Source organism: Cyprinodon variegatus, unplaced genomic scaffold (genome assembly GCF_000732505.1).
Source record: "Cyprinodon variegatus isolate N-32 unplaced genomic scaffold, C_variegatus-1.0 Scaffold281, whole genome shotgun sequence".
In the NCBI taxonomy this organism is placed as follows: domain Eukaryota; kingdom Metazoa; phylum Chordata; class Actinopteri; order Cyprinodontiformes; family Cyprinodontidae; genus Cyprinodon; species Cyprinodon variegatus.
The window spans coordinates 927,527-951,624 of record NW_015150734.1 but is presented as its reverse complement, the minus strand read 5'-3'; the positions used below and the strand labels follow the sequence as shown (position 1 = coordinate 951,624).

The 24,098-nt window shown below is 36.8% G+C and overlaps 2 protein-coding genes across 2 annotated transcripts in view; one reads left to right on the top strand and one right to left on the bottom strand.

Annotated features, from left to right (window-relative positions):
• cmss1 (cms1 ribosomal small subunit homolog (yeast)) overlaps nucleotides 1-22,695 on the bottom strand; it is a 36,029-nt gene extending 13,334 nt beyond the window's left edge. The window contains exon 1 of the mRNA XM_015383296.1: nucleotides 22,565-22,695. Within this exon, the coding sequence (XP_015238782.1) occupies nucleotides 22,565-22,604 (40 nt within the window). The 5' untranslated portion in view covers nucleotides 22,605-22,695. The remainder of the gene's footprint in view (nucleotides 1-22,564) is intronic.
• On the top strand, nucleotides 14,543-21,915 carry LOC107090107 (filamin A-interacting protein 1-like). The gene is made up of 2 exons (XM_015383295.1): nucleotides 14,543-14,696; nucleotides 17,107-21,915. Exon 2 carries the CDS (start codon nucleotides 17,405-17,407, stop codon nucleotides 19,580-19,582), a length of 2,178 nt encoding a protein of 725 aa, XP_015238781.1. The 5' UTR covers nucleotides 14,543-14,696; nucleotides 17,107-17,404; the 3' UTR covers nucleotides 19,583-21,915.
• Nucleotides 22,696-24,098: the final 1,403 nt, after the last annotated feature.

The window sequence follows — 24,098 nt, the reverse complement described above, 5'->3', positions numbered from 1 at the left end:
TTTAATCTCCACATTTTTTTTTTTATTATGCACAAAAGTGCTTTTTTTATTTTGAATTTTCTTTAGTATTGCATGTTTTTGCTTTGTTCCTGTTTGGTTGCTGGGATTTTAGAATAAAATAGAACAGAATAGAAAATCCTCCAAATTCTGGTGTTTACAGCAGCAAAAAGATTACAGAAAAAATGGTCACACAAATGTGGACCTTAGAAAAATGTATAAGAATAACATAATAGCGAAGAGGTAAAAAATAAACAATAAAATACTGTACTGTAAAGTGTGGCTGTACTGTACTGGCACCGAAAGACATAACGTGGCAGTATCATTTGTGAAAAGCTTTGAGGTGCTTAAAATACAATGTTTTATATTTGAAACCAAAAGTTTGAATGAGTATATCAGTGCAATTTTATGCACTCTCTTTTTTAAGGTAATCTAAGCATATCTTGATATATATCTGGAGTTTTAATTATGTCATATAAATGAAGCGTTTATTACAGCACAATTTCATCCTATGAATGAAATAATACTTTAGCAAATGCTCTCCTCGAGCTTCAAGGAAGTCGGAGCGGAGCACGACAGAGTTTAAAGACTATTGGTACTTTGTAATATAATTTATAATTGTTTAAGGACCAGAAATACTTTGGTAAATCTTGTTCTGTGCATGTGTGGATCTTGTCTGATTGTGTGAATCGTGCTGTACATGTGTGGATCTTGTGTGATTGTGTAAATCGTGCTGTGCATGTGTGGATCTTGTGTGATTGTGTAAATCGCGCTGTGCATGTGTGGATCTTGTGTGATTGTGTGAATCGTGCTGTGCATGTGTGGATCTTGTGTGATTGTGTGAATCATGCTGTGCATGTGTGGATCTTTTGTGATTGCGTAAATCGTGCTGTGCATGTGTGGATCTTGTGTGATTGTGTAAGTCGTGCTGTGCATGTGTGGATCTTGTGTGATTGTGTAAATCGTGCTGTGCATGTGTGGATCTTGTGTGCTTGCGTTAATCGTGCTGTGCATGTGTGGATCTTGTGTGATTGCGTGAATCGTGCTGTGCATGTGTGGATCTTTTCATGTGCATGTATGAGTCACATAGGTGTATTTGTGAAAATTGAGACTGATTTAGCTTCATACAAATCAATGCTACATATCTGTAATATCTGCACTAAAAAAAACACAACTGAAAAGCACAGAGAACCATATTTGTTTTGTATTTAAAGTTTTTCTTTGTTTAAACAAGCAACAAAAACAAAAAAGAGAACAGCCAAAACATGTTATAAAACCTTAAAAACAACTAAGAGACAGAACTAAAGAGTTCTTGGCCAGGACCTTAAACAAATGCAGCAAAACTGAAGAGAAAAAAAGATGACATCATGCTTTACTAAAATGAATCTGCATGCTTTCTGGGATGAGGACATTAACCCAAAGTTGGCTGCTAGACACTGTTTATCTAAAGAAATGAGCTTTAATTACATACATGTATAACATGTCTTACACTCCCCCACACACACACACAAATCTGGAATCCTTTATTCCATTTCTTTTAGACTAATAGTTGCTGCTACAAATAATAAAGAGAGTAAATGCGCCTCACTCAATGAAAGCCAGACCAGGCAGGCCTATCCAATTCAGTAACACTTACTGTTATGACAAGAGGCCTTGTGACTATCGGTTAGCCCACAAAGCCTTATGTATGCAGCATCATTAATAGAAGTCGCACAATAAATCCGCTTCATGCACGGCATATTTAACCTCACTGGTCACTAGCTGACATCTTTCCTGTTCCCAAATGTTTAACTGCCACTATTAATAATTTCTCATTTCTCTGGTTCCTCCAAGGTGCCTCCCTTGGTAACAGCAGCAAAACGGTTAATTTAAATGAAATAGGATACTGAAAATTACATCACACTGACCTTCTACCTCTCTATACAGGTTCCCAAAATAAAATTTGAAAAAGCCCTGCAATGCAACCGAGAGAAATGGCAGGAGAAATGCTCAAGAGAAAATATGTCCTGTGAGAACCTGGTGTCCTTTCCAGGCATTCTGGATGAATAGATATGGGTAGCAGGGTTGATATTTTTACATGCATTCATTTCTAGCTCATGTGAAGTTACATACTCTGAAGAAAGAAAAATGAGTGTGTAACTGCTGCCATCAGAAGATAATGTAATGAAATCCAGTGTTCTTCTTACGCCAGGCCAGAGATGAGGTAATCGCTGTTTTGAAATCAGAGAAGACAGATTTGGTTCTCCTGGGGGCCCACTACGGACACCGCAGAAAGAAGATGGTGCTCAGCGCCCTGCAGAGAGGCTCCATCCTGGCCCAGCAGGACCACTTGCAGGATGTACAAGAAAAATCAATTGCTGAGGTACCCCCAACCAATCGTCTGAAACGAGGCACCATATGGAGTGAATAATCAAATGTAATGAGATGAATGTATTACAGTCTAACAACAGAGCATCTATTACTGGTGCATCGCTGCACAAAGTTGTAATTTTGCACTACAGGTTTTTCACGCAGCGGATCTGCAATCACTACAAATCTGTACACTTGGATCTTATTTGCATTTTTTTTCTTATTTCTTCCAAACAAATGTGAAAATGCTACATGATGAGTGCTTTAAATGCAGCGTAGTCTTAACAGATTAATTGTATAAAACCAACTGGTTGGGTGAAAACAGCTGGAAGTACACAGTAAATGTTAGAACATATAGTTATATTTTTATTTTCCTGGGCAAATAAAACTACAAAATGTTATTACATTGAATAATTTGGTCATACTTGATATCTAGAAGGCCATTTGAGATAGTGATTATATTGAAACATTTCAGATGATTCATTTTAAGGGGCCTAAAACTCTCTCTTTTTAAGATTTTAAATGGATAGCAAAAACAAAAATTATTTATACAAAAATCTAAATGATTTTTTGAAAATCAGATTGAGCTGCATCACTGAAAATTTGAGCAAAAGGACAAACTGTCCCATCGTCAAACTTATTTTTTTAGCTATATGTATATGGTGTAGAGGAAACCTATATTCTTTAACTATTTATGACATCAGGTTAAAGCAACCCTTACTGTAAAAACAGCTCAAATAAAATTAATCTTTCATTTTCAAATCAGACTTTAATAAATCACTGTAAAATTCAAGGCTCGTTTTTTCCCACCCATCCCAATGTTTGTTAGATTATTTTCTCCTTATCCCTTCATCACTTGGTGAAGATCTGGAGAAAATCCTCCAAAATTTATGGATGAAAAGATTGAGGAGGTTTGCGAATCGCGCTATGAGGCCCTACATAAACTAACGGGGAAGAAAAGCCATGGAGATGTAATCCGTGTGATCAACAGCCTCACTGCACTCCTGGGAGAGGAGAGACAGTTCATCTAAAACACAGAGGAATCAAATATATGCTAGAGCAAAGACAATATCTATATCATATGCTTCCTTTGAAATTAGTTGACTTTATTGAGCTGGGGCTTGAACAAAAATCCATCAACGATTATCTGAATACCTCTCGATGTGAAAAAAAAGGCATGAGGATTTACAGTGAACAGTAGGAGAGGATCTAGGATTTAAAGATTTCTGCATTCTGAAACAAGCCAAACCTGAGCTCAGTGATGCACACTTGTGCAGGATTAGCTTGTTTTTGTTCAGTAAAGATGGTCATGGCTGAGTGACTGAGCATGGCTTTTAGCTGCGGCATCTCAGTTAGACACTGAATGTGACCTCAAGACACACTTTAGAGTTACCCCACTCAGACACAGTCCATTACATCCTGGTCTTGGTTACACTTTGAGGTCAGTCTGGCACAGCTCTCCTTCGTAAACACATAAACATCCACTCATGCAATTACATGCAAAGCCTAAATGGCCACTTTCCTGCGCTATTTAATAACACCACACACTGCATGCTCCAGGCCTTTTCCAAACACAGAAAATGGACTGAGGGTTTGTCAGTGGGCAGAAATGATCCGCTGCCTAAATACAGATAATATTTAGACGTAGCCTGAGGGGTATATCCATGTCCAACATGATCTGATCACTGGATCTCTCCTGCTAATTCGAGCCAGCGACAGAGCCGTTTGGTTGAAGGTTCTGGTTTGTTTCGGCTCATCAACCACCCGGGTCTACTCTGTAATCTGGGCATGTAGAGGTTGGACCCGCACTAGGTTTGCAGCCTTGGACGGAGACTGGTTGTCTGCATCCATGTGCCAAACTCAAAATGCTTTTCTGATCCACCACAGCCACATATGCAATTAAGGGCCTAAAATAGCTGTGGATGTTGAGTGATTAAATTCACCCAAATTCTGTCTTTTCAAATAGAACAGGGAAACTTTAAAAGCATGACTAAATACAACAAGTTTATCGGTTTGGCCAAACAATGAGTATTACATACGTAGATTACGTGTTGAGAAAACTGTTTGGATCCAGTTTCCTGAGAGGCAAAATTATATGTTTTCATACTTTTCACCACCAATAACATATTTTATGAGGACTGCATGGGATAAACCAAGAAGCAAAATAGTACATAAATGTGAAATTTTAGTAAAATTAAACTGATTTAAATTAATACTACAAAGAACATAATGCCAATAAATCTAGGTGAGTAGTTTGTAAAACAAGCTTTAGCTAGATCCTCTGGGTTAAATCTCAACTTGTTTTGCATATCTAAGGCTATGCCCCAATACCCACACTACGCTCCTCTATAAAGTGTTTAACATTTAGAAGTTCATGTAAAGGCTGGTTTATGCTCAGAAACCAGGTCATCTGCGTCTGTGTTGCAATAAACGCAAATGTGCCCCCGCCCCTTCCGCAGACATTCTGCTGCACATCTCCGAAATTGTAGGTGACCGCAGACAGGAGGCATCTGATTGGTCAAATCTACATCTGCTCTATACTATACGCATCTCCTGTTTGGTACCATACCGGCTTGTTTTGTTTGTACGACCGCCATTGTGGAAAACGACTTGTGAAGTTGGACCAGCTAGATGAGCGAGGTGCTCAAGAACGCTGGGACCCTTTTTCCACCTGGATTCCTGCTCTTTTTCACCCTCATGTCCCTCCGTCACACAAACTTGCCCCCACTTCCTCACCGCCTCGGCCGCATCTAGACCCACAGCTAGTTCGTAAGTCCCTCTTGCAATGTGGAGTGGAATAACAGGGCAGACCACGCTTCAAAATTGAGCATGAATCAAAAATATCTCCGACAAGCTCACTGCTACACATTGCTGCGGGAGGATAACCAGTCCTTAAGGGTTTGAATGCACACATTACAAGCAAGCAAATCTGGAGAATTGTGATTGTATGACTTATTTCATCCTTGCACCTCTGCATTTTAACTGCACCATCAAAAACAGTAGGAACCATTTGAATTTTGAAAACCCTAAAAAACGATGGTATAGTGTAAGAAAATATTTAAGTTGCATTTGCAAATGTAGTTTTGGCACAGGATCCTGATTTCCAAACCTCGTCTTATTCCATCATTTTGTTCATTGCATCACATGCAGTAATGAACTGTGTGCAATAAACTTCAGCAAAGTCCCATTAGATCAGGGATGCCCTAAGTTGGTTCTCCAAAGCGTAGGGTGTTTTTTTGCAGGCTTTCTGGAAGACGGGAATATTTCTCCCCCTGAATTTCTACAGCTGGAACAAGTAACACACCATACAGTGACAGGCAGAAAAACCTCCCTAGGAAGACTATTGCTAAAGAGGTAGTAACCTTTGGTTGATCTATGCTCACCATTTTGCTTTAGTCTTCTTCTGCCTGTGATACTTTAATTTAACTTTAAATTATCCACCTGAAAAATTTTATTTTCAGTTGCAAACACAAAATGTAAAGCCAGCTGCCCATCCCCAGACTATAGGCTAAGACTATGGGAGACAGCAGACCCCAGACGACCTGAAGGCTGCCACTAAAGCTATCTGGGCTTCCATTACACCACATTAGAACCACAGGCAGATCACAGCCATGTCAAATTGAATAGATACAAGAATTCATGCGAAAAGAGTCCAAACCAACTATTAGGTAGAGATAAACCAAGATACCATTCAGAATCCTATAGTTTTTTCCCCCCTTTTCTTTTATGATATTCTAGGTCTTTGACATACATCTGCATAACTGAAAATATTCTCACTTCTTCTTCACATTCAACTATCTTATCCATCCTAAAATGAGTGCCTCACCCTTTTATTTCCCACAAAACAGCAGCTCCAACCGATGCCATGTGCAGACCAGATGACCCATTTCAGCGGGAGAATATACAGCACTTTTCCTTTACACTTTAAAATCACTTCCTTCTACAGTATCGCCTTTGCGTGTCAGAAGATGATTACATCTGCACATCACAATGCCACTGCAGCTCTGTGGTTTCTCCAGCCTCATCTATCAGTCTTCTCTAAATCAGTGTGTGCAATAACCACAAACACATATGTTCAACATGCAAAACACATCCATGCCCTGATCTGTCCATACAAACCCCTCAGGGATGTTATCCAGCTCACACATAGCCCTCTTAAATCTGTCACATTTCCACCAGCCTTTTGGTGTGGCTTTCTTTATGATGCATCATCTCTGTTTCCTACAGATGAAGTAGGTTAAAGCATACATTAAAAAAATATTAAGAACAACAAGGACCTTTTGAATCTGTAAGCAGCAGGGATTTAGGCTAATTTCAATTTATAGTAGCATAACTAAACTAAATCTAAAGTAAAAGTTCACCGGACTAAAACAGGGATCCTACAACATAAGGCAAGTTAAATTCAAGACTTTTAAAGACTTTTTTTGTCCCTTGAAATAAAACTTTAACACCAACTTCACAATAAACACAAGAAAACTTGGTTGCAACAAATTTAACCTGATGCTTATTTTAACAAACCATTACTTTCTGGCCCAGCAGAAGTGTTTACAATTTTGAAAATCTTTCCATATAGTAAGAAAGCTAAAAACACACTAATAACAAATATATTATTAAGGTCATAGGGAAACGGCTGTCCCAACAGTTTCATTTCCGAATTCTCCCGAGTGGTGTCTGACTTTACACAAATGAATAAAGTGAATGTGATTGATCAATTATCAAAGGGATTGTTGTGGGGGAAAATTCGCAAGCGAGTTTGATTGTGGCCGGTGTCTCGGAAGCATCTTGCTAACGAGTTAGCAACTTAGCGCTAACAGGTTCCCAATGGGAAATTCCATTGGGAAACTACTAGCACTAAGTTGCTAACCAGTTAGCAACTTAGCGCTAATAAGTCCCCAATGGAAAATTACATTGGGACCAAGTAGCACTAAATTGGTGACTTAGAAACGACACTGTCAAGGAACGGTATGGACAGCGGAAACATGCAAGAGGAGGAGAGTTTTGTGTTGGAGGTCGTGGATGAGTCTCTTCCATCATACATTTTTTATTTAAAGGAGGAAAGCGGGGACGAAGATGTTGTGGAAGAGGACGCCAGTGTGGCAGAAGCTTATTTGGTGTAGAAGGCTTACAGCCGTCCATGTTTGAGCCCTTGCCTCGCAACGCTGCCAGTTCTGTTCGCTCTACGCCTGCTGAAGACACAGACGTGAACACTGGGACGTAACTCAGTGGTAAAGTAAATGATTATTATTTCTTATTTCAACCGTTGCGTATATTAGCAGCGCCTTATGAATCAAGATGCTATGACCAAAAAAATTTGATTGACAGATGACCATTGATATATGATTGGCTGAATTTAGGTGTACAACCTGACGTATAACTAACTGGCCTGCATAAAATAATGAAATTTAAATATGATTTTCCTACGACTTTAACAACCAATGGATGGTATTCACTTTGTTTTATCCCTACTCAAAGTCCATAATAGCTCTGCTTTCATTGTAGGCGAATCACCAAACATTATTATCCAGAGATTGGGTGCTACTGGTGTTTTTTTTAACGTCGGAGATGGCTGTAGAGGCCTTGCAGAGACAAGGGTGGAACAGAACTGAGAAATAGCAGCTGCTTCTCTTTAACTTGACTGTGGCGCTTTGTTTTTCACACTTCACATATCTGACTCCACAGCTTTGATTCCCATCATGCCGAGCTTGAATGACTTCTTAGGCCATTCCTTGTATACATTACCTGGTACCGTTTTCAGCCATGCAGAAAACTCTTGGCTGGATAGCCAATTTTCATTGAATTTACGCTTCCCCATATTGTCCAGATAAAAAGTTATTGGAGCATCACCCAAAGGTCTGTTTGCAACATCGTTTTTATTGGTTCTGCTGTCAGGATGCAACTAATAATGGTTATAACTAAGCCATTCACTAAATGTCAAAAAAAGATTGTGAATTATTTATATTTTTAACATGAATTACAAAAATAAAATCCTATTTATGACTAGGTGACAATTTCAAGACCTATGAAAGACTGATTTAAGACCACTTAAGGCCTTATTTTTATTTTGAACAATTCAATGCCTTTTAAGACTTTTTAAGGATCCGTAGGAAGCCTATAAAACTACGACCAATATCTTTAGACTTAAACTGGACTGAAACGGTAGAGATCTATTTAGCTAAATATTGACTAAAAATAAGTGCAACTTTTTGTCAAAAGAATTTGGGCTAACACTTATTTAAAACGTCCACATTGACACTGGTTCAATATCACCTTTAATATATTTCTTAAATTTATTTTATTGATCATCAATGGCCTGCCATCCCCTTCGCACGTTTTATAGATGACAACATAATTTCTCTTTAATTATCCAAATAAACAGTTGAACTCTTGATAAACTTATAACATAACATCGACTGCACAGTCAGCTTATGTACTGATCAGTTGAATCTTACATCAAACAAGCATGGCCTCCTTTAGGTGAGACCCAGTAATCACCGCTTGACATGTTGTGCGTAACTTGAGCAAGAATAGGTGTCAAATTCCGGCTTTTCTAAGACCGTTTATCAAATATGGCCTACTTGGAGTGCAAAACCTGGCTTACCGATTGTACCATTGCATGCTTTCTTTCAGGCTCTTTATATTAGGTGACGCTTCTTTAATGTAGCAAAAAATGTTGCAGGAAGCATTAAGATGCTCCTTAAGTTATCAGAAGTTACAGCCAAATTGTTTCACTACCGAAAATGCAACTTGTTTAATTAAATAAAAGCATTTCAGATGGAACAGTTCTGCTTTCTTGTAGCTGGATTAACAACTTGCCATATGAGGTTTGAAATAAATCTTGTCAAAAGGACATCAACAACCATATAATAAATGTATTTTACTTATCAATTATATATGGAGGACCAGCTCTACCATATTAAAAAATGAATATAAATAAATAAATGCTCAATAAATAAATATGCATACAATTAATTGCCCCCAAAATACGATGAACAAATAAATGTAGGTAGAAATTAAATTATACAGTGAGACATAATTGTATACAAATGTTTTAATCAGCTTCTTTATTGATTTGCCTTTGCAATAATTACCCTATTTATTTATTGTCCATTATATTTTTCAACTTTATTACTTATTTTTAAGTAATTAAGGCAATAAATAGCATTAAAGAACTAAATAGGGTAAAAAGAAAAATACAAAGGAAGAATAAAACAGACAAAAATATAACATGCACATTAATAAATAAGGTAATTATTACAAAGGTGAATAAATAAAAAGCTAGTAAGAGATATATACATTTATGTCTCACTGTATAATTGAATTTCTAACTAAATTTATTTATTTATTGTATTTTTGGGGGCAATTAATTTTATGTTTACTATTTATTGAGCATTTATTTATTTATTTTTAGATATGGTAGAGCTGGTCCTCCATAATTAGATGATGATCGATAAATAAAAAGTAATAAAAAAAATAGATAGTGTGATATTAAAATAAGTCGTGTCCAATAGTTCCCTGCATTCACTCCCTTAATTATCATAGTCTGTTAAGAGATACTAAACTGGTCAAAATCAATAAAAAATGGATCAGAAAAACAATCTTTGCAAACAAAGTGTAATATAGTCTTCAGAAAGTATAACACTGAACTACAACTTTGGTTTAGCATTTTTTTCCAAATTAAAACAACATGCTATCAGTTAGGGCTGCAACCAACAATAATTTTGTTAATATATTGATTATTTCTTTTCGAATAATAATCGGATAGCAAAATTTCCTTAAAGAAGATTTTTTTACTGAATTTAAAGGAGGGGAAACAGATTTTTCAACTTGAGGAGGTTTGGATAGAGCACACTGATAGATTAAGAGTAGGGCTGCAACTAACAATTATTTAGCAAATAATTTAATCTGTCGATTATCTATGGGGCTGAAGAGGTTTTTTGCTGCATACCTCATGTGGCATTTCTATGAAACATCAACAGTTGCCAGACGACTGGCGAATCAAAGAAAAAAATGTATATTGCATCAGTTATCTCAGATTACCCTTTTTTTTCAGGCTTTTGATAACTTTATACGTTTGGTAATAAAGAACAGGGGATTCAGATGTGAGCTCTTCTACTTGGATCCAGGAACTGAGGTTTAAGACTTAGTCAGATGATTAAAGCGTGCAAAAAATGAGGAGGATTTCACTCTTACATTCCTAAACAAGAGATATCCTAACATTTCACCATCTTCAAGAACTTCTCTTTGTAGCTAAAGTTTAAACATCAAGCCAAAGGCAAAAGTTTATCAGTTTAACTCACAGTAATGTGGCCAAGTGGTCAGAACTTCTTTCAAGTAAACTCCATTAACCAAGTTTCTAAATGTTTGATAAGCATCCAGCTCAAATTTAAGACCTCAATTTATGTTAATTTTACAGAATTCAGCCTGAGCATAACAAATACAGTCAAAACCAACCAAAAGTGATGATCTATGAAAAAGCAGAAAAAGAGAATTATGTGCACGCATTAAAAGTAGCACTCCAGCTGTGAACGGACAAAATGCAGTCGAGGTAGCCAACAAGCCGCACGGCTGCCTTGAATCAATTAAAAGATTAAAGGGGAGATACCAAGTCTCTTACATCAGTTTGTTACATAACTAATACATTAAACATCAATGCAGAGGCAGAAGCTTCAGAAATTAAAAACAAACAAACCCTAATGTTAAATGATGAGGAAATGGTTACCAGTAACAATGACAATAGAGGTTTTAAATTGTTGCGGTTACAAAACCGCTCAAATATGACACTTTAATGTTTTAAAAAACCTCCTAGAATGACCATAACTTTCCCTGCCTTTATAGTGTAGACAAAAATGGCACTGAGCCCTCATCTACCAACAGTACCTGTCAGGTAATTGTAAGTTTTCCCCTCATAATGATAAATATGGCTGCATTATTAAATGATTGCAGTACACAGAAAAGAGATAAAGCATTGGAAGTCAGAGTAAATGAGGGTCTGCCCTCAATCTATTAAATTTTCATGGTTTAAAAGGCTAGCTACCTAAGCTGATTGGCCAATTCCTAAAGCTGCTTATATGTCTACTCCCCAATATTACTCTGTAATAAGAACAACAAAAAGGAATATTGTTCTGTCAAATAAATGTTTAAAAGTAGGGGTGTCCAGATCTGTCCAATATTAGCCAAAAAACTAATAATTATATCAGCCTGCATCTAAAATCTCAGAGTGTCATACTAATAGAAATACACTACTTCTGTTTAAAGTTTCTGTAACTCATTGATTAACATTGCGTGGGTCAGTTACTCTCATACTTATTGTTGTGGACTGTTGTTCTCTGTTTTAACAGTATCACTTGATCAAACCTTTATTGGTTTTATACATTACATTATAATACATTATATGTATTGGTTGACTTTTAGGTCAACCAATACATATAATACAAAATAAGGCATTAAAGCATGTATAATTGGTGCTAATATTGCATCGGGTCAACATCTTTATGGGTCTGAAAGCTGCAATATTGGTATCGCATCAGAAATTAAAAAAGTTCTATTAAAGAGTCTACAAATTAAATCTAAATATTTATTCGAGAAAAAATGTAAATATAAAGAAATGATCAGTACTGTGGGTTTCTTAATTTTGGTTGATATGATTTAATTTATATCTTCATATCAATAAAAGCCTCAAAAAGACTGCCAAGAATGTCCAAAACAACCTGCAAAAACTTATGAGAAATATGTTGTTGTGTTCAGTCCTCCAATATAATATTTTAGAAATATTCGCTTTAAAAAACAAAACTGTAAACACAGACTGTAAAGTATAATGAATATTGGAAAAGTTATATCACTGTATTAAAAAAATTGTATTTTGATTTAGATCCATATAAGACTAATGCCCACTTCTTAATAGTCCTGACTATAACTTTATATTTTCCATTTGATGAACGGACTGACACCTTAGTAGTTAAGCGCCGTGCCGTCAAGCAAATTCATATTTAACAAGTCCAATCTAGCAAACAATTGTAGATGCCCGGAAGCAACTGGCATCCAGCTCAAATTCATGTAAGGTGAAAAAAGTAAAAAAAAAAAAAAAAAACTTGTGACGTACGAGCTGCGAGAACGAGCAGAAGAGGGATCCAGTTCTGTGCTTTGGCCACAGGTGGCAGTGTCATTAGAAAACCTCATCATGCCTCTTTAAGTAACAAAAAATCAATGATGATTAAAATATGTGAAACGCTTATTATTCCCAACATGTACAACAGTCATCTGAATATGAGTTATGTTGCTCTGAAAAGACAGAAGCACTGTCACGGCTTACACATACACGTATACATAAAAATTTCACATTTAAAAAAGCGTTCCAATTAAAGAGAATGACTTTCCAGCCAAAGATGCAAGTAGCAGTTATCATTTCTGGAGTGCTTCCAAAATTAATAAAAACTTCCAAAACAATGCAGAAGCTAAAGAGATTGGGGTACACTTTTACATTTATAATAATATTAATTAAAAAAAATCAGCTCTGAAATGGAGAAAAATAAAGATATCCCAGAAAAGAAAAGAAAAAGTGTAATTATTAATGAATGGAATTATGAGATCAAATTTCACAGGCATCTATTTAAAACAAATATAATACCAAAAAACTAAAAGGCCGGAAATTTTTGAAGCTTTGTAACCACAACCTGAATCTTTGGTGTACCTTTACAACAATACCAAAAATGTGCCGAGTAAAGTTCATGAAGAAAAAGAAAATAAGGATAAAACTTAAATGAATAATGCTAAAATGTATGTGTTTTGTAAATTGTAGATTGCAACATACAGTGAGGAATGTTCTCCCACTTACAAATCATGGAGGGGTCTGACATTTTCCATAAGAAGCATGTGAAGGTTCTGGCATGGCCTACCCAGTCTAGAGATCTAAACCCAATGGGGAATCTTTGGAGGGAGCTCAAACTCTCTGTTTCTCAGAGACAGCCCAGAAACCTGGCTGATCTAGAGAAGATCTGTGTGGAGGGGTGGGCCAAAATCCCTGCTGGAGTGAGTGCAAACCTGGTGTAAAATTACAGGAAATGTTTGACACTTATGTCACTGCAAACAAAGGCTAGTGTACTAAATATTAAAACTGATTTTCACAGCTGTTAAAATAAGTATCTGAGGCAGTAGTATACAAATAATAATAAAAAAAAACATTGTGATTCTTTTTCTTTCAAAGTGGACATGCACTAAGATGAAAATGTAGGATTCTCGATACTTTTTCAATGCAAGTTGGGGAGAAACACAGACCTCGGCATGTTCAACTAACAAAAAAACAAAAAACAAACCATAGTCCTCAGAGAAACCTGAATCAGATATGTGCCTTTAGACAGAAACATAATCAGGCTTTTAATTAAATATTTCTCCAGTTGCTTCCTGGATTCTTCTCTAACAAGCAGGAGCATTGGAAGTCAGTCGTCATTTCTGGGATTCTTGCTGGGAAATAAAGGGCTTTAAAACTATGGGACTACTGAGAGTATCATCATGCCTCTTTGCTCCTCAGAAAACCCAAATTTGACTGATGCCACAAAAAATAAAAAAAATCTTTCAACTAACAAAAACATCTATCTTGACAAAAGGGGGCCTTAAAAAGTAAAAAACAAAAACAAAACTGTGCCACAAGGAGAAAATTTCAAGACTTAAAAGCAGAGGCAAACATGAGACGAGAAAATAGATGACAAACAATGAGCTGAAGAAAAGTTTGAGAAAGTAAAGAGAACAAAGGAAACATATGGATGTAATTGAGGGTCTATGAAGTGCTGATGTCATCTTCCAGTCAGGTTATCAGGCCAGAGGCTAAAACTGCTCACCAACCCAGAGAACATGCTTTTCAACTCCCGAAATATGAGAGAACAGCAGAAACACACAACGTGTTACAGCCCACATGCTTCTACATGAGCCAGTCGGGGTTCAGGCTTAACGCAGCATGCTTTAGGTGTTTGCTTTATCTAATCTGTAAACAGAAGGCCCCATCCTCTTAAATGTTAACTGCGGTTAAAGATTTTCTTTGCATGTGCATACACACAAGCCCATTCTGTCCTTCCCATTAGCCTCTTTGGCATGGCTGTACGATGACCTCATCTGTGTTGGGCTGTAGTCCAGAGAAAACACACATGCCCACACACACACACAGAGCACTAGAGCCTGGGCAGTCCCATATAAGGATATGCTGATGATGTAATGGGCGCCACAGACTTGCTGCGAGTGAGAGTCAGTTTGCAGAGAACGTCTCATAATGTTTGGTTTTCCGGATGGAATGTCCACATCATCAGGAAAACGGCATATTCCCAGGACTTTTAAGAAGGAAAAAGGACGACTTCTTTGTGCAGGTATGAAACAAGTCGAACGAAAGTTATTAAAAGCTGCTAACTTTGATTATAATTTCAAGAAAGGCTGAAATATGCTGCTGACAAGTATTAGCTAAAGAGTGTTTTACAAAGTTCAAAGAGTTTATCTAACAGGACCCACATTTTGTAGTGAAACTTAAGCTGTCGCTAAACAACATTTTTTATGTAATTAGGGAATTTAAATGTTATAATCTGAGCTAATTTAAAATCCTGTGAACTTTTTGGGAAGTTTCAGCTCGCTTTGCATTGAGCTACTTAAAACATTGTTGCCTTACTTTTTTGACCAGCCCTGCAATTTATTTAGCAGACTTTTGTAAGCTTAGAAAAATAAGTGGCATGTTTTTAAAGTACAAAGCTGAATTGCAGTTTTTCAATATACATTAAAACCCCAAATGTGCACACTTACATTCTTCATTAACAAAATCAGGCAAACATATAAAACTACATATCAGCGCTTTGCTGAGCTTTGGAAAGCTACCGGTCCGAGCTCAGGTACAAGGCTTAAATGCGAGTTAAAAGATCACAACGGTCTTCCTTCTCTAAATTGTTTTGTGTGCATTTATTTTTTCAAACTTTCTGGTTGGACTCCAAATTCAATTCTAGTTTGCATCCAGGGAAATGTGGAGGACTGACATCTATTGACGAAAAGTAGCCAGTTTGTAATTACTTCAAGGACGATGGGGAATTCCTGCCTCTCCGTGCTGCAAGTTTGGTAGCGTTAGAGATGCACAGAGGGAGGGAGGCTGGCTGCAGTGCTGTGCGCACTTCAGAGTAGAACAACTTCTTAATTAACTAACGCTCCCTACTAAGGGACCATCTGCCATGTAAGCCAAAAGATCCTACAGATTACATGCTCACTGGAGAGAAATACCCCAAAGTAAATGAACATGCTGAGGTAACTGCTTGGTCTGTGTGCAATGGGACATAAAAAAAACCACAGAAAATAAAAATCAGGCTTCTGCAGATTTTTTAACCATTAGCAAACTTTCACAGAGTAATGGGACATTTTAGGCCATCGGGCTAAATATAAGCACACTGCACCAGGAAGAGTGTAATTCTATGAAGACAAATTAGCACCATATAGTTATTATCTTATCATCATGGTAATGATTAAAGCTTTCAGAAAGATCATCTATTAACTAGATGAAAGGTTATTAATTAAGTAAAGATTTGGTTTTGATTTGGCTCTCTGGCTTAAAGGGGAACGTCGTGTTTTTTTTTTTTACATTGGACCCTCGATTTTACGTTATTACATCATGTTCTACTCACCCATATTAGTTTTGTGTCATCTGGAGCTGTTCCGAAGATATTCAGTTTTTTAATCCAAGTAACGTCTTCCTATGGGCAAACGACTTGAAGGCACAAACTAAACTGTTCATAATTTATCATTTATGGTATGCCAGCATTCATAACATGTAGGCGAATCACTGTCCCCCAGACATCCGCGGTTATAATTTTTATATTTTTTAAAAAGGAATCAAGAAGTTAAATCCAGGCCTTACAGATACAATGAAATATGAATTCATTGTTTTACACTACAAAAGAACAACAGTATTAGACCGTGGAAGGTAATGAACTCAACAGTTATTCCAAATTATAAATGTTAAGATACGTTAGATTAGGGCTGGGCGCTAAACCGAATATTTACCGTTACCGTCATTCACTACGATAACCGGCGACAAATTTCCCATGTATGTAAAATAAATGTACTTAATTCTGCTGTTTTCAGCTGTAAACAAAATTACATCAATTAATTCTGTGGAGCAGAACGAGAGCAGAGATGAAGCTGAGCGCACAGAGAAAAAGTCGAGATTGCGTTGTCAGATTTGAGCGCACGGCAGACCGGTTTTAAACAAGGGTGCGGGAGTTTAAATGATGCATATTGTTCTCACTGCTCACTCAGTTGGGTGGCACTAAAATTACGCCATAGATGTTCAGCAAAAGCACAGGAAATGCAAAGCTTGTCTGAAAATTGTTTGGACTACCCAAAGTAACACATCAAACCTCCACCACCTCCAGCACAACCACGCCGTTGAGTGTAAAAACGAGCGAAAGGCTCCATTACCTTTGCGCAAAAATGTTTGTTAGAAAGTTAACATTTTTCTCCTGTTCAATTAGACATTATTGACTGTTTAAACCTGAATGAGTACAAGACTTTAATATTTAATTAAAAGTAATATAGTAGAGGAGCTGGAGCATTTATTGTGCACTTATCGTTATTGAGGTAAAACTTCCCAATTTATCATGATATTGATTTGAGGTCACATCGCCCAGCTCTACATTAGATTCAAACTTCAAGGTTTTTATACCGTTATCATCTGATACCAGTATATGCCTTGCCTACGTACTGGTAATTGGAATGTCTGAAATATGTGTAATTTTCTCTCTACAGACTCAAGCTTTTGTTAACAGAAGAGAAAAGATACCACAAATTCAAGAGGGAGAAAATGAAAGAGAAATATCAACTTTACAAGACGAGTTAACCTAGCTGAAGGTTTTTGTCTTGCTGCTTGCTGCAGAGAAATATTAAACTGCAGTGGTGGACAAAATATCAAGTGTTCCACGACCCCCACCGTTCATACTGAGAGGTGGCTCATCAATGATCAACGTAGTGTAAAAGGTACCGCTTACATTTCTGAACTTTCAGGCTGACAATTTCAATACAGCAAAAGAAAACCAACAAAAATAGCATGACGGCCCCGAGCTTGTTGACTGAAGTGGAGGTCCTGAGGAGGAGGGTGTTGGAAATGGAGGGGAAGGACGAAGAGCTGATACGAATATCGGACCAGTGTCAAGACCTTGACCGCAGACTGGCAAATGAGACCAGGAACTGCCGGGGTTTGAAGTTTGAGGTGGATAAGCTCAACGGTAGAATCTGTGAAATGGAGAGGATGGAGGGGGCTTTGGGTAAAAACAAACAGGATTGTAGTATCCTGAAGAGCAGCTTGGAGAAAGAGAGAGAGTTCAGCAAGGTGATGTCTGGGGAGCTTGACGCTCTAAGAATTAGGGTGAGAGAGCTAGAGGCTGTTGAGGGTCGACTAGAAACAAGTGAAATGATTGTCAGACAAGACCTGGGCAAACTCCGAGCCTTGACTGCGGCTCTGGTGGAGGACAGAAAGACTATGGCAGAGAAGCTCCGACAGGCAGAGGAAAAGATGAGTAAGAAAGAGTGCAAGAGAAATGAGCAGGGTAATTTGGCAATGATGACAGAGAGGCTGCGAGAGGAAAAGCAGCTGGCACTAAGATCTAAGGCAGATTTAGAAGAGAAGATTAAGAACATAATGAAGGAAAAGGATGAGCTCCAAGACAGACTGAAAACAGAGGAGGATAAGAACAGGGAGTTACAGAGTAAAATAACCACAATGAAGAAAAAATTTAACCTATTTGAGAACAGGAAAGAAAAAGAAGAGAAATACACAAGCAACAGCGCTCATTTATGCCAAACTGAGGACAATAAAGTTAAAGAGCTGACTAAGGAGCTTGATGAGCTGAAGAAGAGACTCCAGAACAAAGAGGTCTTAGAGGCAGAACTATTGAAAGTAGATGGAGATATTGAGGCTCTTGAAAGGAGGCTTCATGATGAAAGGAGGAGGTCACAAGCCTTAGCGACAGAGCTAGAGGAGGCAAAGAAGGAACTTGCCAGCTACAAGCATGGGGAAAAGGAGGAGGTCAACAAGGAGCATCTCCTTCTTTGCCATCTTCAAAAAGAACAGGTCAAATCCAGACTCCTAACAAGAGAAGTAGACACCCTGAAGGAGAAACTCCAGAAGCTGATGGGGACAGAGGAGTCAATCTGCAAGGTCCAGATGGATCAATCAACACTGCAGGAAAAACTGACCCAGCAGGAAGCCAAGAACAAAGAGCTGGCCCAGCAGATGGAGAAACTGACAAGTGAGCTCAGCAGTTATAGACAAATCAGGAACTGGACATCTGTTGCCAATAAACACTTCCCAGACCTCCATCAGACCACCAAAGAAGTGCAAACTGAACCTGAAGAAAACCTTGTTTCCAACCACAACATGCAAAGTAAGAGACTGAATGAAGGAAACTCTGCCAAGAACCACAATACTGAGGTCACAAATAGAGAAAGCACTGTTGCCAGCTTCGACACAGCAAACAGCAACACCAGCAGCTGCTCAGAAGAGGATATGCACCAAACTGTTAACGGAGAGGTGATGATGCTGACACACACACCAGGACAGCCCTTGCAGATTAAAGTCACACCGCATCATATGATCAGCACAGCCATGCTCGAGATTACCAGCCCTTCTGGAGATACCAGTACTGCCAGCACCCCAACAAGTGCAGCATCCTCAAAGCAGAGAATCACCATCATCCAGAGCTCAAGTTCCCCCGTAATTAATCCTAAGAGCCCCACTTCTAGTCCCGACCGCACCCTCTCCCCAGTCAATGGATCACCGATCTCCCGGGTGTTAAGTCCAAAATCATCCCGCTCTGTTACACCCGACAACAATTCACCCATTCAGATTGTTACGGTCAGAACATGTTCTCCTGAGCCAAGAGAAGTTGCAAATCCAGCTATTTTCTGCAAGACACCTGAGAGGTCGAACAGTTGGCAGCGTCAAATGTCCAACAGCAGTGATGCAAGTCCAAGTATCATCACAACAGAGGACAGCAAGATCCACATCCATCTTGGAAGCCCCTACATCCCGCCTCTGAATGGTATGGCCCAAAGCATTCCACCGCCTGTTGGGCCATACTACCTTCGGCATGAGCAAAGGACTCAAGTGATCACCAACGGATGTCACGTGAAAGGTGTTGGAAAGATCACCAGCAGCATCACTATATCCCCTGCTAATGCCCATGCATCACACTCAAACATCACTTTTAGTGGTCTTTGTGATTAGGAACAAAAATGAATTTACTGCACAAACTTTTTATTCACATATAACCATTGTAGTAACCCAGATGTGCCTTTCGTTAAACTTATTTACTTCTATGTAGACCCTTTAAAAATATTATAAAAAATTAAACTGGTACACCTGACAGTATATCAATATGTAATGAAATGGTTGTTAACTTTGTTAATTATTTTCTTGAATTAATTCACTTTTGAGCACTTTTCAGAGATTTTCTAGCCTTTTTCTTTAATGCAGAGTAAAGTCAGTCAAGTTAGAGATAAAAAAGCAAGAGAATTAAAAAAAAAAACTATTTTTTAATGTGTAAGAAAATAAAAATGTGAATGAAAAATGTTTAATAGTTTGATTTAGAAGGATTAATCATGGGCCGGTTACTGGAATCAGCATTTTGAAAGGTTTAGTAAAACCACAAACATTCTTTTTTTTTTTTTTTTTATGTTCCCAAAATGTAAAGCTTATTCAATGAAAATTCAGAGAAAGCTCCAGAGGAACCACACTCTTCTGGTTAACCTGTTGCTGAGCATTACAGGTTAACCAGCTGAATAAGAAAAGCTTTGTTTTTACCCTCTTCTTTTTATTCGTTATGCTTTTTTACAGCTACATAACACTTTTCCACTTGAAATGGACAAATATAACCAGGACTTTACTGAAACGGTATCTGGTAGAAATGATTTGCACAGATACCAGTTTTGCTTTGTGCTTTTGTTTGTCTGTGATTTGATATGATGAACAATTTATTGACATTTAAACAACTGCTGCCTACCCATTTAAAATAAAAGCAATACGATGGTGTTATACATTTTTGGCTTCAAATGTTTCTAAATATGAGAAAAATTCTGGTATTTTCACTCAAGGTTGCTACAGCTTGCGTATTTCAAATATTGGCAAAGAGTCAAAAATACTAAGGGAATTAAGAATACCATCTATGATTACTATAAAGAGAAACTTTACTAACAGGTTATTTTGAAGTATTTGTTTGAGTTTCTTAACTACATTTTAAAAGAATTATACCAAGAAATGAACGTGTATAATGTCTTTACATCCTCTAAATAACGCATAAAAATACAACACATTTATGTACAATGATGGGGATATCCCAATTGCAGCTTAACTTTATGGTCCCACAACTGTGATGTTAAACTTGATCGGGAACTATTAAAACTAATTTTAACAATAAAAACCTCAATACATAGTGATGAAAGAGAGCAGATATACAGAACTTGATCTCAAACTTTAACCTAAAATACCGGTAAGTAAAAACAACACGGAACAAAAAAGATTCATCAGGTCAGGAGATTTGTTTCTATTTAACCTCATATTAGCACTGAAATGCAAGCTAAAATTAGTCATGGCTTTAAAGCAAAGTAACAAGCACACCTGTTAAAACAAGTGAAAAGGGATTATAGTTTAACCCAAAGGAGAACCAAGTAAAAGGCCTGATTCCTGAAGTGTGTACTAAAAAGGTTAGATTAATTAGATTTGTTTAAAAAGTAGTCACAAATTGTGTTCTCTAAATTAAAACGCTGACATCAAAAAAGGGAACAGCATCTGGAGAGAATATGCTGATTAAATCTAGAGGAATATACCCGCCCTGATGTCATCAGTTAGCACGCTTGGCGTAAAGCATTTGTAGGCCACTTAGGTGAAGCTCTTCTTATAATCTCTGTTATCAGAGTGAACATTCACATCAGTGATAACCATACAGGGAATTACAAATCTTTTCTTATTCATGAGTCTTCGAGTCAATTATATTCCCTTGCAAACAGACTTCAGTTCCCCTTTTCTGCCTGATCAATTTGCTGGCAGACCTGCAGCATTGTTGCTTCAAAGAGGACTTTAAAAGTAAATTTTGGGAAGAAACAATGAGAGTCAAGGTAAAGGGTTTCAGAAAGCTTGTTTCTATGATATCTTCCTTCAACCTTGTGTTATTATGGGCCTTGATTTTGGACTGCACCAGACCCAGTAGGGGAAAGATCCCTTAGATAAAGTAAAAAAGAATATTGATTCCCTTACATAAAAAACATAAAAAAAGAAAAGTTAATGTATAATTTGGTTCATTCTAACTGCATATTCAATTCATTATCATGTATTGATGAATTAAGACAGATCATATAAAAATACAATGAATAATGCATAGCAATGTGTTATTGTGTCTCAGAGACACCTGAAATTGATTTCTGGTTTTCTTCTAATCTGATCAAATATTAACAGATAACAGATGCAATAGAACATGGTAATGCCAAAAATAATTGTCAATTTTTATAAAGGAAACATAGTAAAGACAAATCTGTTTTATATGGAATTTAAAGCATATATCATCTTGGAGCAAGTGTCTATGTGTCATCAAATATTTAACGCACTAAATCACCTCGAATAAAACATTTTTATTCTGTACTCTTCTGAATTCTCGTGTTTGTAAAATCTCCTCACAGCATCTCTCAGCTGTCCAACTCAATCCAGTGTTCCGTCTTCGAGCTCCGTGGCTGCCATCTATTGGTTTGCAATGAGATTGTGTGCCATGCAACAACTTCCTGTTAGTGTGTCTGAGGTTTAACATGTGCGGAGCATGACCAGAACACACAGATCTGCGTGGAATACATCCACCTTTGCTGTTCACTACAAGGCGGAAGGCAACAGAAACGATGCTAATAAACATTAGTAATTCGTGTTAGCCACCACTGTAAATACTCAGAGCTAACACGTGTTTACACCTCCTCCACTCCTGCTATTAGCGCTTCTGAGTAGCTAATCACTGTGATTAGCAACATAACCCATGTGTACTGTACTCGGTGGTTCTCATGTGTCACCTATATACGTTACATGCTAATAAAGAAAACCGTTAGCACTAACTTTTAGCTAACATTAGCCTCTGGACAACGGTTTTCTAAAGATACCATGAGCCTGCTTGGATGAACAAACTTTGCCTCATAAACATATCATAGGAATGAGGCAAAACGTTTAGGTTATTACCTTCGTTCTTCCACCAGTCGTCGCCTAAATCGTCTCCCATATTCCCGAGCTAACGATGCTGCAAATCAAAATAGACCGCTAAAGAAAGTATTTCAGCGATGCGTTTACTGACGCTCGGTAAAAACAGTAAAGGTGCAGTTTAAAAAAGAAAGTCACGCAGTAAACATAAGTATTGGTTATTCACACACTATATTTGCAAAGCCATTAAAGTGTTAATATCCTAAATTTTAGAAAATCATATTTTAAATGAAAAATTATAATTGTTATAAAGGATAACTTGAGGACTGTAAATGTTACAGTTTTGTAGAATAGCTCCTACGTCATAGTACGATATATTATGAGTAAGTTCACTGAAATTTGTACTTTCTGTATTATAAAGCATTTTGCATTTTCTCAAATATATATATATATATATATATATATATATATATATATATATATTATATATATATATATATATATATATATATATATATATATATATATATATAAACAGATCAGTGCCAACATTAATAAAATAAAATTTATATGGAAAAAGAAATTTCATCTAATCTTTAAACAATTCATTCAAAATTACATTTTTTTTTAAATCTTCTAAAAAAAAAAAAAAAATTCTATATGGAATGCTATTCCCATTTACAATTTTGACGAAATTAAAGTATACCCAAAATACCCTTCTAATTATCTACGTTTCACAAACAAATGCTGTTAAGCTAGTCACTTTTAAAAGCACATTTTTTTCCTCATAAATCTTGTATCTGCAATAATGAAGACATTAAATACAAAAACAAGACAATCTTTTATAGAAAATGGTTTGATAGGGGAATATTACTTGTAAGCCAATTGCTAAATCCAAATGGTAATTTATTGTCTTATTCTGACTTTATGTCACTTTTCCAATTTCCTGTTACCCCTAAATAATACGCTGTTGTATTCTGTCGGCAGGTTTCAGCATTTTAAATTAATTTAGGTGGTAATCAACTGTTTCAGAAGAGCGATCACAGCGCTCTGTATCATCAGTCTGTATCGTTTAGTTAGCCTAGCTACTTTGTCAAGTAAAACAAAAGCCAAAAATATAGAGTTAACAGACCTTCCATCTGTACATTAATAACTTTGGCACATGTGATTCAGTAAAACTCCATGAATACAATTTTTTCTTATGTTTCTAACAACAATTGATGATCCACTGTATCAAAGTATTTCTTCTCATCTGTAAAAAAAATTATATAGGGATTAGCTAATCTTTATGAGTAATCTCCTCAACTACATCCATTAAAGCTGTATGTTTTGGAAATCATATTGGTTTTCATTAAGTTAATTATCTTTTTTTAATAAAGCTATCAAGATGAGCTTTAGTAAATATTTTTTAGAATCTTTGAGAACTGAGGTAAAATGGATAAAGGTCTATATATTTGATCATACTTGCCTACCCCCATTTTTGAAAATAGGTACAACTTTTGCAATTTTCATTTGAACTAGGAATATTCTTGTTAAATATGTGTATATGTGAAATAAATCACATATGTATATGATT